Raw genomic sequence first — 14,118 nt, 5'->3', positions numbered from 1 at the left:
CAGGTCTCTGGCAGTGGGATGTGCTTGGGCTAGACTTGCCTGACATTAAGAACGGAAGGCTCCGAGATGGGTCCGAACTCCGCTATACCTTGTCGGGAGCCTTCGGATTGCTAAGCAAATGCTTGCCCCGGTGGACTAGGGGTGGTTAGAGTCTATACGAGCCACAGGGTATCTAACCAGTGCCAGATTTTGCCCTGGCGTCCAGGCCCATGTGAGATACCCCGACCTATTTCTAGAGAGGGAGTTTCACACTAGTTTGGCTAGGACCGGCAGTTTCCTCCTCCCTTGAGTTTTCCGTACATATTTCCTCCGGTTTTCGATATTCTGAGGATCTTTCCAGATCCTCCTGGAACAGGGCCTCTCCCGGGAAATGCCAGCGTGTGTGTGTGTGTGTGTGTGTGTGTGTGTGTGTGTGTGTGTGTGTGTGTGTGTGTGTGTCACTCCTGTTCTCCATTTGTCCTGACTGTAATAATTTGCAAAGATGTCCCTCTACCTCACCGTGCAGCGAACGTAGAATGTAGTCTGCAGCCGCGCCCCCACCCCCACCCCCGCCCCCAGGTCAGGATGGGGCTGCCGGCCCAAGAACTGGCAGAGAACCTAATCAAAGTGAGGGGAAAGGCACGTATGCCCCCCTCCTAAGTCTTTTCTCGAGACTTCCAACTCCAGGGGAGGTTTTGCATGCACTAGGTACTTGAAATGAAGACTTGGTTGAAGAAAATTATCAGGCGTGTTAACTATCACGCTCACCATTAGACACATCTGCGCGGTCCCCAGTGAAGCCGGGGCTGGGGTGTTGGGGATGCTCATACCCTCTGTGAACTAGAGTAAAGAGCTCCCCTAGGAAGCAGTCGGTTGTTACTGTCCACGGAGAAGTTGGTTAAGAGGGTAGGAAAGAGGCTGGGCTTCCTGTTCCGTCAGTAGACCCGGAGCTTAGCCGTTAGGAGATGTCCACCACCACCACCACCACCCATTTGGGACCCAGATCCTGATCTGAAGAGATGGCCTGTCCCATGATAGCACACAAATGCTCCTGCACAGAAAGGACTCCGTACTTGAGAACTGTACTGCTAAGATGGGACCCCTTCGGCTGCTTACTCCGAAACTGCCACGGGTTCCGGGTTCCGAGAGGGCAGTGGGGAGCTGAGGGGAGCCAGAGGCCCAGAGGATAGCTGCCGCTGACCCTCTGCTCTTGCTTTGTGTGTTAACATCCAGTCAGCTAGTAAATCATCGTCCTTGTTAATTTTTGCCGAGCTTTCAATACAGATATAAAATGTTTTAAATAAAAACGATGACATTAACAATATTAATTATTTTTCCTCACCAAGATCCTTCCAGCCAAAGACAAAACATAAAGCCGCACACCTTGGCGTACTGACCAGCAAGCCTCTCCCTAGCCCAGACCAAGAGTGTCCCGCATGCCTCGAAGCATTTTCTTTGTCACTTTCCGCCCAAGCGACTATCTCTTTCTTTGAAAGCCAACAAGGAGATGGTCCTGACAGGTTGCCTCTGAGAGAGCTTTGGCGGGGAGTGGGGAGACCCCCCCCCCTGCAGAGACCTCTAATGTCTCCAAATTCTTGAGCAACGTTCCTGCAAGGCTTCTAGAGTCAGATCACATATTGATACATAAGAAACGCCTGGCCCATGAATCAATTGGTTTACATTATTAGAGAGAAACTCTTGGAAGTAGTATCCAAAAAAAATAGGGGGGGGGGGAGGAATGACTAATACTCTTCAGTGGCAGTGGGGATTCCAGTTGCTTCTAGGCCCAGAAATTCTTCCAACATCTGCCAGATTTCAGCCTCCCATCGCCAGTCTCATGCCTTAGGCTAGTGGAGGTGTCCTGCCCCCTAAGTCTGGAGCAAGGCTGAAACCCCCTCCCCCCCCCCACCCCGCACCTTCGCACACCCAATGGCCCACCACCTCCTAGCTGCAAGGCTAAGAGAATCTATTTAGTGTGCAGACACAGTCCTGTGGCCATTTGGGCAGCGGTTCCCAACAGGTCTCCGGGTAGCTCTGCAGGTTAGTGCCACCACCAAACCCGACTTGGCCTCGGTCTTTCTCCAAGGTCAGAAAAGTGCACTTTCCCTCCCTCATGCCCTTCCCCGTCCATAAAGCATTTAGTAGAGTAGAGGCGGAGGGAGTGGAGACCACCAACCTGGATCTTCAAGTTCAATGGCAAAGTCCCTGACCCTCCCCACTGACTGAGCCCATAATTCTGGGGGGCTACTGCGTTCTTTTACTGGCGCCTCTGTTTCAGAGACAATTTAAAGGAGGCTAGAGGTAATGGTGGCACTCTTTCTTTCAGGTCTCCGACCACTCCGTGCCCTTCCCCCCTCCCAGCCCCCATAACTAGTAACTGAGAAAGGAAGGCAGGCTGGCATCTGTTCCCCATTGGACGTTTTAAATTTCTCTTTAAGCCCTGGCCAGAGGCGGGAGGAGGGAGGATGCCCCTCGCGCTTGGAGGAGGTGGGCGGCTCCTTGGCTTCCTCCTTTTCTGCCCTGAGAGAGAGACTGTTCAGGTAAGTGAGCGTATGATATAAATGCCTTTCCAGTTTTTACTGAAACCTCTTCATTTTTTCTCTTCCACCGCAGCCGCCTGGGCGCTTTATGGCAAGTTGACGGTAACGAGTTCATTTATTTAATTCGAGATTGTAGCTCTGAGGTTTCTATTAGATAGGACTGGGGGGTTGGGGTGGGGTAGGACACGGTTTCCCCTCCCCGCCCGCCCGAAAGAAACTTAATTAAAGGGCAGCACTTAGAGCCTTGAATAAAACTTTAAGGAACGGGAGTAGGGGAACGGGGAGGGGGGAACCCGCTCTGCATTGGGGGAGGGGAGCGGCTACCCTTCCGAGATTGTGGGAGGGAGGGCGCTGCATGCTGGAATTGCCTTTGAGTAATCCTCTAGTAGAGTGTGGAGGAGAGGTAAAATAAATGTTTGTTCCGCCGCAAACCTACCAGCGTTCTTCCACCACCCCAACCGGAAGTGTTTGCCAGCAGGAGGGAAAAGCCCGGAACTTGAAAGCCTGGGGGTCACCGTCGGTATTGCTCGGTTGGGACCTAGATTCAAAAGAGCTTCCGGAAATCCTGTCTACACACTTACCGCCATCCCCCTCGCTGGATCTCTGGAGGCCTAATATAGTCCACCTGCTTACTACTTAAAAGGGATGTTGGTACAGGGGACGGCGGTGTAGACGAAGAAGCTGCATTCGGATCCCATTTCTTTGCGGGCTGAAACTCTGGGCTAGAGGAACTAATATGGGTCGGAGGGAACGGGAGGGGAGGGTATAAAGAGCGGCTCAGAGTAAAAATTATACCGCGTGGATGAAAAAGCTCCCCCACTTATTTTCCGGAATAAATATGTGCCCCCGCAAATGTTTGTCCTTTGATAGTGTGGTCACACATTTTCCTCGGGTGTTTTAAGAAAAAAAGAAAGAAGGAAGGAAAGAAATCTCTTGTAGCTTCAAGTAGCTTCCTTACTGAAAAGGAAACAGCGGCAGGTGAGTCTGGGAAGACGCGGGCATTTTGTTGTACTTTAACACGTAAGTAAGTGAGCGATGTCGAGGTGGCGGTCGGGCGTGGGTGGTAGTTGGGAATAATTCGCTTCGTCAAATGTGTTTGGGAAAGGGTTCCCTAAATTGTTTTAATACAAAATGATATTAAATATGTCTTGCACAGGTTCCAGACCAAAAAAAGAGGGGGGGGCGCAGGGAAACCCGCTGTAAGTGTTTATGCTTAGGAAGGTAAATTTATTCCGATGGAACCAAGTCGGAAGGGAGACAGCGCCCGGCGGCCTTGCTCTCGGTCTTTACTGCCTGTTGCTTCTTCGCCCTTCTTGCTAGACCGACACGTCTGCTGGAATGCCTGGCGCCTTCAGCCCTGGAGCTTTCACATTCCCAGAACCTTCCAAACCCCGAGGCCAGAGGTCCCAAGCTGTGGCAAGCCCGAAGCTGGGAGCTTGGGGCGATGGGTGGGGGAGCGGCGGGCGAGTTTCCTGCAATGGCAAATGTCTACCGGAAGGGGGAGCGCTTGTCTTCTTAATAGTTCATACATGTTGGAGGCAGACTAAATCTGTAAGACCCCCCCTCCCCCAAATCTTTTTGTCTATTCTGAAATTAGTACCAAGGAAAAAAATAGAGGGGCCCTGACAAATTAAGCCCATTAGAACGGTGAAGTTAGAGCCTAGAGTTCAGAACCCTGACCGGCTCTGGCTCCGGCCTCTCTCTACCTGGGCCATCAGTCAGTCTTGCGGCCGGTCCCCTTGCCTGAGTGGGGCCCACACACCTCAGGCCTCCCGCTCCCTTCCGTCACAGGCTCCCTACATATTCTCATCCATGCTGAAGCCTCACACACTGGCCAGGCTTGGGGTGATGATGATAGGGACAAAAGAGTAAGAATCTTATCATTTCAAAAGCTAATCCCAAAGTGGCTTCAGAGACTGAGCAGGGTTTATAACCCAGGGATTTAGACTGGACCATGGTGGGGGTAGGGTGGGGTTGGAAAGGAAAAACATTTTCCCAGTCACAATGGCTTTCGGTCTAGATCTTGGAGGAGCAACACATTATGTTGCCCAAGAAGAAGAGGTGGTGTCCCTTCTAACTCCTTTCCCCCAGTCTTGGCTTTTTAAATTAATAATAAAACACGGTTTCATCAACTCAAACTCACTGCAATCCTCCTGCCTCAGCATCCCATGGCTGGACTCAGAGGCTGCACCATCACACCTAATTCTTGGCTCTCTTTTTTTTTTTTTTTTCAGTAAACATGTTTAAAAGATTCTATGCAGCTTTCTGGGGCCCGATCCTTCCTGGGAGAGGAGCCAGGGCTGGAATCTCACCAGACCACTAGTGGATGCACTAGAGTCCTTTGGCTGCAGTGGCTTTAGCCTTGGTTTCTTGGAGAACCATAAGCCCTTTTAAAAAAGGAAAAACCCACAAATATGTTGGCCATTGCCCACCAGTAAATAGCTACTCAACTCAATGCAGCCTCTTCAGGTATGGTGCTCCATCACAGGGACCCACCACCCAGTCCGAGGTTTAGAATGACAGACGCAACCTCACTTCTGCTGAGCAGGCTCCCCATTGCTAGTTCTACCCCGACAGTGGGTCCATGTACATCAGGGAAGGAGACCTTCCAAGTCTATCCCCTGGTACCCACTTCTGCAGATGGCCATTCTCTTCTGGGTTTTTCGGGATTTTTTTTTTTTTTTTAAATTTCTGGTTTGTAAGGACAAAAGAATAAAGTTGGAACCACTGGGTGCCTTGTATTCAGGGACCCAGGCAGTGAAAAGAGGAAGAAGTCTGAGGCTACTTTGGCATTGGGGACCAGGAATCCCTCCACCCTAATCCTGGGTCTCTTGCTTATTCCAGTTGCTGTCATTTACTTTAAAAAGAAGAAGAAGAAGAAGAGAAGGGGTGGGCTTCCTTTTCAGGCTTAGGGGAGACAAGTTCCCCAGTCTTAAACAAAGGTGACCAGAGCTGGGAGGCAGAGGCAGGCAGATTGCTGTAAGTTCAAGGCCAACCTGGGTCTACAAAGCGAGTCCAGGACAGCCAAGGCTACACAGAGAAACCCTGTCTCGAAAACCCAAAAGAAGAAAGAAAGAAAGAAAGGTGACCAGGAAAAATAGTGGGTAGAGAAGGGGCCATTTTCCAGTTTCCTGTCTTGTCCCATACTTTAGTGTATTTTTTAAAGGCCTGAAAAAAATAAATAAAGGCCTGAATATAGGGTGGGACACTGCCCTATTCTGTAACCACTGGGCCTGAAAGGAATTCTGACAAGGCCACATATGATGATCCCACGTGGCTCCTAAATTCCTAACAACCCTGGGTCGGAACCACCAGAATAGCCCAAATCTATCCTTTTCCAAGAGAAGAGGAGTTTGAGAAAGTGCCAACTCTGCAAGTCCTCCCTTTGACTTCGGTTCCTGGAGGTTCCAATCCTATCAAGTCAGCAATCTCATTTTCACATAACTGCAAAATCTCAGCATTTTCTTGGCGTTTTTCTCATGGTGTACAGCCTAGGAGGTTGTCAGGAAGGTGGGAGACCACAGGAGGAGGTGAGCCAGGAGGAAGGAGAAGCATCCATTAACATGGTCTGCCCTGCCCTACCCTGCTACCCTGCTATCGTCTTAGAAAAATGCCAAGTAGGCATGGCCTGGACACCTTAGAAGGTTGAATCTGCCTTTGCCCCCCACACACCCCAGCCACTGGAATTGGGAGGGGGTGAGGGGTGGCATGCTGGGTATACATGGAAAGGGGTCTGAGAGGAAACTGTCCTACAAAAAGATCTTCTTCCAAATTTATTCACAATCAGCTCCACTCAGGAAAGCAGTTTCTAAGTGCTCTACAGAGCCCTAGGTAGAAAATATGAGATTAATTATCATGGCAACTAGTACTTGGTTTATAAGATTATCAGCACTGTTAGGACAAATGATTATGACTGATACAGGTTCTCTGGAACCTCGGTAGAGGGGGCTGTAATTTCAGGCCTCACACCCCTGGCACATGCAGGATAGTCCAGCACTTAGTAGCTTGCTGAAAGGTGTCACACATCTCTTGGGGGGGGGTCCCTCAACCGAGTCCTCTGCCAGTCCCGACTCTGACAAGCTCCCAGTTCTCCGGGGAGGAGCCCCTCTTCCCCCTGCCCCTCCCCTCTAGCCCTCACGGGGTTGCGCTGGTCTTAACCTTGGCCAGAACCTTTTTCTCCTTGACCCGGCGGTTCTGAAACCAGATGGTGATCTGGCGTTCAGAGAGGCTGGTGGCTGCGGAGATCTTGCGCCTCTTGTCCTTGGTGATGAATTTATTGGCCGCATATTCCCGCTCCAGCTCCCGCAACTGCCCTTTGCTGTAGGGAATGCGTTTTTTGCGGCCGCGGCGGAAGGCACAGCCGTCTGGAGGATGCTGGGTACTGGGCTCTGTGAGGTGGAAAACAGAAGGAGGGAAAGGGACACTTGAGTCTCCTCTCCCGTGTAAAACCAAGCGCAGACCCAGGCCCCGCAAGCCTCAGGGCTACGTCATCTTGCAGGCACTTCCTGATCACCCTATGTGTGGGCCCTGCTCCCTCAAAGCACACGGGAAACGCAGACGGAGAAGCTCTAGATCCTGCCTGATTCTCTGATCACCGCTCAGTCAGCCTCAGATCCCGCCTGCCACCCCTACCATCACTGACCTCACATCAGGAGTCTGCAAACACACCCACTTGGTCAGGTTTTTGCTCACAATCACACAATTCACTCTCACATGCATGTTCAGGCTCGGCCACTCCTACAAACTGGCAAATTATGTCCGCGAGAAAACAGATTTATTTTGCCCACTCAACACACCACACACACACACACACACACACACACACACACACACACACACACTTCGATATGTCCCTCAAAGAAAACCTAAATTTCCCTTTCGAAATTGAAGCCACACACACACACACACACACACACACACACACACGGATTTGTATTCTCTAGGAAACGCCCAATAGCTCGGATCCCACCCTTCACTGTCACCCTCAAACCTACTGATTATGTCATTTGGCCTTCGTGTAGAATTAGACGGGGACTGTCCTGGGTAGGAACACTCTGGCCCCAATCAACAGCAGAGATCCACGGTTCTCCAGACATATTGGAAGGCTGGTCCCAGGAAGGCTGGCTACTCTTAAGCCCACTACCGAGGCCCCTTAATCTGACCCCCTCAGGCCTCCATCCAGACCATCCAGCTGTCTGGACCCTCCTTCAAAGTCCTAATAAGCACCTAAGGAGCCCCAGGCTCCTCCTCACCAGTCCCAAGTCTCCCTCCTTCCAAGCAAATGCCAACGTAGCCCATGCTCAGAGCCTAGGGGAGCCAGAGCAGAAGTTACCTGCAAACGCTGCCGCTTTCCAGAAAGGACCCGGTGGGTTTTGTTCACCTTGGCAACACATCTGGCTGTTCCAACCACCGGCCAGGGCCCAAGGCTGGTAACTGTCCACAGGAAGCAGAGAGTCGTGGCGAGGCTCCCCAGGGGCTCCCAGGGTCTGCACCACAGACACATCCAGGTAACTGGCCATAGGCTGGTAAGGTCCCGGGTAGCCCGGATAGAAGGCAAACTCGGTGGGACGGCTGGGATACTCCTCCCCAGGCGCGGGAGTTTCCGAAGGGTAGGTAGCCAGGGTGCCTGTCTGAGCACAGGGTTTTAGTGAGCTCCTGGACACTCGGCAAGAGTAGTACCCGCCTCCAAGTAGTAGCACATAAGGCACAGGAGCTGGAGATGCCCCCTGGGGCACCCCAGGACAAGGGTGGCACTGCTTTGGTGGCTCCGCAGAGCCTGGCAGATCCAGGGGGTTATAGGTGACAGTCGGCATCAGCGTTGGCGCTGCAGGATGGTTAGCCAGTGGGGAGTGGGCGACTAGATTCCGACCCCCGCCAACTCCCAGCAAGCCTTCCATATCCTTGGCTCCATCCAAGGTGGCATAATTGCCGGGCTCCATGGTGCCAACGATCGGCTCATGAGGAGCCAAGGGTGGGGGCTCTAGGGGACAGCCAGCTCGCTCTCCCCACCCAGGCCCGGGGAATCCTAAGCGTTTTAAATTGCTCCCAGCTCGCGAGGCGCCTGCATTCGCCTTGCTGGGCCGTCCTGACGCAAGAGACGCAGGAGCCCGGGCACGAGCGCTGATTGGCTGTGGCCTAGGGGAGAGAAGCTCATAAAATCTACCCCGCAGAAATTGCAAAGGGGTGGGGAGGAGGTTCAGGGAGCCGGGCTCCGCCTCCTCTCTTCTTCCCTCTCTGCTTGTGTCTGTCTCTTTCTGTATCTGTGTCTCTGTCTTTCCCTGTCTCCTCTCTCTCTCTCTCTCTCTCCCTCTCTCTCTCTCTCTCTCTCTCTCTCTCTCTTCTCTCTCTCTCTCTCTCTCTCTCTCTTCTCTCTCTCTCTCTCTCTCCCCCCCCCCCGCTCTGTCTTCTGAGCTTTGGCAGGTTTTAACGAGAGAATAAAAAGCTCTCCCAATAAAGTGTCCATCTCCTGAGGATAGGGGGAGTCGGGGGACGGGCTGGGAGGCCACTCCGGGCTGTCTCAAAGGAGAACTGGGAATGCTTCTGAGTAAGAGGGAGGTGAAAATGGAAACTATAGGCATCAGGAAGCGCTTTCTTTGCTTTGGGTGCTGGGTACTAGCAGCCCTAGCTCATTATAAACACCCATCCCGAATACGCTATGCCCAGGGAAGTGCCTCCAAGGTCCCTTCCCCAGGGACCCTGGCCAGCCACAACCCTGAAGGCTCAGGAGGCCCCAATGGGGTGAGGCGGAGCCAAGGGGCGGGGGTGGGGTGGGTGGGTGAGGAGGACACGAAGAAGCTCAGAAAACATGCAATCCTTGGCCCAGAGGAGCCTCTAGATGTCTGGGAAGGGGGTCTGGATTTCCGTTTAAGGGTGGAGAAAGAGACCTAGAGACAGAAGGCTTTGCTTGAAGATCTAACTATGGGTGGGAAAAAGGAGGAAGGGAAGGAGAGAGAGAGGGATGGAGAGAGAGGGAGAGAGAGAGAGAGAGAGAGAGAGAGAGAGAGAGAGAGAGGAGGAGAGGAGGGGAGAGAGAGAGAGAGAGAGAGAGAGAGACCTTGGAAAGGGGAGGGGGAGAAGATGGACAAGATTGTATCGCATTTTCTGGGTGCAGTCTGCAGAAGCCAAGGCTAGCTAAGTGGCTAAGTGGCATCCTGCTCCCAAGAATGAGGGGTTTGGTCTGTGTGCGGTCTTTCCGTTCTTTGGTGCCCTCTCTGCTGTCCAGGAAGCTCCAGAAAACCGCCCCCCCCCCCCCACCCGCCCCAGCACACTTGGACACAGTTGAGGGGCTAGAAATCTCAGGACCCCCTAGCTGCCTCCTGCTTTAAATTTCCTTGGAAATTAAAAAGGATGGGAGGGGGGCTCCCCTGTTAGAACTGCCAGAGGCCCCCCTTCTGTTGGGGCCTATTGTGCTGTAGACTCAAATAGCTTATTTCACCACAAATCTGCCTTTAACCGTTTTTCCTTTCTTCAACATCACTCCCAACAGAAGTGTGTTTTCTAAAACTCTCAGTTTTTTTTTTTTCCTGCAGAAAATTCAAACTTTTCTATTCTACACTGAGGGCTTGATTGCTAAGGGTGGGCATAGCCAAGGTGTGTGTGTTTGTGTGTGTGTGTGTGTGTGTGTGTGTGTGTGTGTGTCTCCAGCCTGAACTTGAACTTGAGTCGCCTTGTGGGAAAGGGCCCATGAAAGCCAGAGTTGAGGCCTGTAGTATAGTGTATGCTGAAGATGTGAAAGAAAAGGAAGGTGTCTCTCCCTTGTTTCCTGGAGTCCCATCAAGGTTGTTGCTTAATGAATTATGAGGGCAGAAATACTAGGCTTTCCCCGCCTAAGAACCGAGAACTTTTCAGTTTTCTTTACAAAGCAAATTTCCAGTTTGGTAGACAGAGCCGCCTCTGTGCTGGAGTGTAGAAGAGATATCATTTGGTTTCAGCAGCTGGAGGCGGAGGCAGGTCTTTTTCCAGACCCAGCCTGGTCCGCAGAACCGGTTTCAGGACAGCCAGGGCTATACAGAGGAACCCTAGGCCAGCTCAGTGGCACACACCTGTAATCCCAGCACTTGGGGATGCAGAGGCAGACTGTGAGTTGGAGACCAGCTTGGTCTACAAAGCGAGTTCAGGACAGCCAAGGCTACACAGAGAAATCTTGTCTCAAAAAACAAACAAACAAACAAAACCAACAACAACAAAAAAGCAAGAAAGAGAACAAAGAAAGAAAAAAAGAGAAACTTTGTCTTGGGGAAATCAAAATCACTTGATTTTGTTTTGTTTTGTTTGTTTTTTGGTTTGGTTTGGTTTGGTTTGGTTTTTTGTTTGTTTGTTTTTTCGAGACAGGGTCTCTCTGTGTAGCCTTGGCTGTCCTGAACTTGCTTTGTAGACCAGGCTGGCCTCGAACTCACAGCCATCCTCCTGCCTCTGCTGGGATTAAAGACGTGTGCCACCATGCCTGGCTTCAAACTCACTTGAAAAAGCCAACTTTTCCAGGCACAAAGGGAAAGTTATATCTACGAGGGGGCGTGTTCTAGCACATCCATGAGCAGCTCACTGAAACTGCATTGATATCCAGAAGATACATGTGGGTGGCACACAGATCGCTCACAGCGTTTTATGCTGGAGACTGGCCTTAAACTCCCTTCGTAGCTGAAGGTAGCCTTGGAATTCTGACCTTTCAGCATCTATCTCCCAAGTGCTGCTGGGGTTATAGGAGGAAAAAATAAATTTTTTTTTTTTTGGTTCAGTACTCAGAATTGAGCCCAGAGCCCTGCATGTGCTAGATTAGCATTCTACCAATGAGTTATATCCCAGCCGCGCTGTAGTTTAAAAAGGAAATAGAGTCCTTGTAGTGCCTGCACTAAGTCTGTCTCAGCATTATCCATAGGAGCTCAAAACTGGTGACATGTCAAATTCCATCAGTTGTGGGATAAGCAAAGACGGCAAGCTAGAATTAAACACCAGGATTAAAAACCAGCAAGCTACTGCTAACTCCAACATGAATGAGTTACACTTAACCTGTTAGTGAAAGAAGGCAGGCATAAAAGACTAAGCCTGCATGAGTCCATGTCTACAGAGCTCAAGAATTTTGGATAACACCTTCTAGGGCCCTAGTCACAGTCTGTGAGCTGCCATGTGGGTACTGAGAATTGAACCCAGGTCCTTTGGAAGAACAGTCAGTGCTCTTAACCTCTGAGCCAGCTCTCAAGCCCCGCAGATTCAGTTTGTAAGAAGCCTGTATGCTTGGGATTTCTGCACTGCTCCCACACCTACCAAATCTATCTCAATTTTTGTGAAGAAAAGTAATCAAACAACAACAAAGACCGGCTAGCAGTGGGCGCCTAGCATCTATAACACACCGGAAGAAATATCACAGTGGCCTTGCCTACAACTAAGCATTCGGAGACAAAATGCTTGTGTGTATAACCGTGCCCAGAAATAATTATAGAACTGAACACGCACAGAACTCCTTGTAGAGTGTGGGCCTGACTAGTTTACTCTTTGCTCCCAAAGATGCTCACCTATGCTAGGAATTCCCTCCAGACCAGACATGTTTCAACACAAATAGTGCTCTGGGTTTGGTTTGGTTGCCTCGGTAATTTATTTAGCATCTATTCTATCCCAGAGAACAAGTCTGGATATTGAACTTGCAAGCCTGTGAACTAGGCGTCTATTTTCTCCGTGAACAGTATATGTGAGTGCCTCTGTCTGTGACCCGTGTAAAACGGGATTCCGTCTACTTTTCTCTAAAATGGTGCTGACAACTCTTACCTTACAGAAACGTGCTAAGACGAGCTAATGAGACTTTGCCTATGAAAGCATTTTGCAAACGGGATAAAGACGACTTCGATCTGTGTCCGTGTGTGTCCGTGTGTGTGTGTCCGTGTGTGTGTGTGTGTGTGTGTGTGTGTGTGTAATGAAATCAGCTGCTTTTATTTAAACCAAGGAGCTCCCATAGAACACGGGGGTCATTCTTTCCTACCTCATGAACCCAGGTTCCCACAAAGAAACTGAGACTCCCTGGACTCTGCAGGAAATTCAGATTCTGAACCGCTTCTCAACCCTGGCGCTCTAGTATAGCCGCTAGCTTCCCCAGGCCTTTCTCCAGCTGCACAGAAGTCTTTGTGTCCCGCTGGGAACCTCCTGTTAGACCCACCGGGAGGAGTCTGGAGCCCCCTTTACGGACCCAGCCAAACGCATTGAAAGCCTCAGCGTGCTCCTTTACATACCCGCCAGACACTTCCAGGAAGGTCAAGGCCAAGTTGAAAGTTAAGAGTCTGTTTACCTCCAGGATCCTATTCAGCGAAGCCCCGCAAAACCGCCTATGACCTTTACAGCCCAAGCCTTTGAGCAAGGCCCGCCCCACCCCCAGGGGTTCCGGCCACGGGGACTTGGCACCTCGGTGTCAGCTCCCGCCCGCCCCAACTCGGGCTCCGGAGGGGAGGGGGCAAGACGAGCCCACCCGCTCCACTTAGGGGCATTTGTTAAATTTTATTTTATTTTATTGTTAAAGTGAGAGCTCGCTGACTTTATCCCAACTGCAACAGTGAGTGCCTGTCGTGGCAGTGGTGGCGGCCCTCAGGTCGGTGGTGACGGATAATGATTTATTTGCAACGGGACCAGGGACGCTTCCTTCTCGTGCTTCGCCCGGACCCACAGGATTTGCATGGGCATGGCGAACTTCGTGGGTCTTTCCGCTTCTCCCGGAATCATGGAGTGACCTGGTCCTGGTCGTGTTTCATTTCCCCCTTCGCTTTTCTCCCATTATTCAGACTATATTTTCCCTGACTTTAGTCTTTATGAGTTTTCTTTCCCTTTTATTTTTGAATTTCTTCTTCTGTCTTTCCTTCGACTTTAGTTATCTCGACTTCATATTCTTTTCTCCGTTTCTTTTTCTCTTTATCGCATGCATTCTAGTGCCCGTGTCTTTTAATCCATTCTTTTTTTTTTCTTTTTATTTTCCTTCTTGACACTTGCACTATTCTTTTTTTTTCCTTCATTTTCTTTCTTCTGTTCCATTTTACTCTCTTCCCCCGCCCACAAATATATTTTCTTTTCCTTTTCTGCCTTCCTGTACAATTTCTCTTTATTCTTTTCAGAAGTCTGGGAAGGCCTGCCACTCTGCAGGCCTGTGATTGGAAAGGGGCTGTCAGGACCCAGAAGGCCTGGGGGGCCCTGGGTGGTGCTGGGACATCCCTCCCTCTCTCTCTCTCTCTCTCTCTCTCTCTCTCTCTCTCTCTCTCTCTCTCTCTCTCTCTCTGTCTCTCTCTCTCTTCCCCCTCCCCCCCTAAAATGAAGGCATTCCAAGTTTACTAGGCAAGTCTTAAAGGAAAGGCTGACACTAGGCTCTGGGAGCTACAACTGCTTATAGGATAGAAGCAAGACCAGCTTAGTCAGGAGGCCACTGTTAGAGCCATCTTGACTCCCCAACCTGAGCAACCCCGCAACACCCTCCTGGGTTGGGGGGGAGGACAAGGACGACCCAATGAGCTCCTGCAGAGAGGATAGGTTAATTGCTGTTCTCTCTCTCTCTCTCTCTCTCTCTCTCTCTCTCTCTCTCTCTCTCTTCTCTCTCTCTCTCTCTCTCTCAAAGCTGTTAGAACCTGGAGCA

At 50.8% G+C, this 14,118-nt stretch overlaps 1 protein-coding gene across 1 annotated transcript; it reads right to left on the bottom strand.

The window, feature by feature from the left end:
• Positions 1 to 6,653: 6,653 nt before the first annotated feature.
• On the bottom strand, positions 6,654 to 8,458 carry Hoxb13 (homeobox B13). The gene is made up of 2 exons (XM_051157826.1): positions 7,852 to 8,458; positions 6,654 to 6,907 (listed from the first exon to the last, which is right to left on the bottom strand). Exons 1-2 carry the CDS (start codon positions 8,456 to 8,458, stop codon positions 6,654 to 6,656), a joined length of 861 nt encoding a protein of 286 aa, XP_051013783.1.
• Between the last annotated feature and the right edge of the window lie 5,660 nt (positions 8,459 to 14,118).

The sequence above is a fragment of the Acomys russatus genome, chromosome 16 (genome assembly GCF_903995435.1).
Source record: "Acomys russatus chromosome 16, mAcoRus1.1, whole genome shotgun sequence".
Classification (NCBI taxonomy): Eukaryota; Metazoa; Chordata; class Mammalia; order Rodentia; family Muridae; genus Acomys; species Acomys russatus.
The sequence above is the reverse complement of the archived record's forward strand: the minus strand, read 5'-3'. Positions and strand labels throughout refer to the sequence as shown.

Excerpts from the sequence above, each read along its gene's own strand:
- Hoxb13 (XM_051157826.1), bottom strand. The coding sequence starts at position 8,458 with ATGGAGCCCGGCAATTATGCCACCTTGGATGGAGCCAAGGATATGGAA. Across the intron at positions 6,908-7,851 it reads GAAAGCGGCAGCGTTTGCAG|AGCCCAGTACCCAGCATCCT; the intron begins GTAACTTCTGCT and ends TCCACCTCACAG.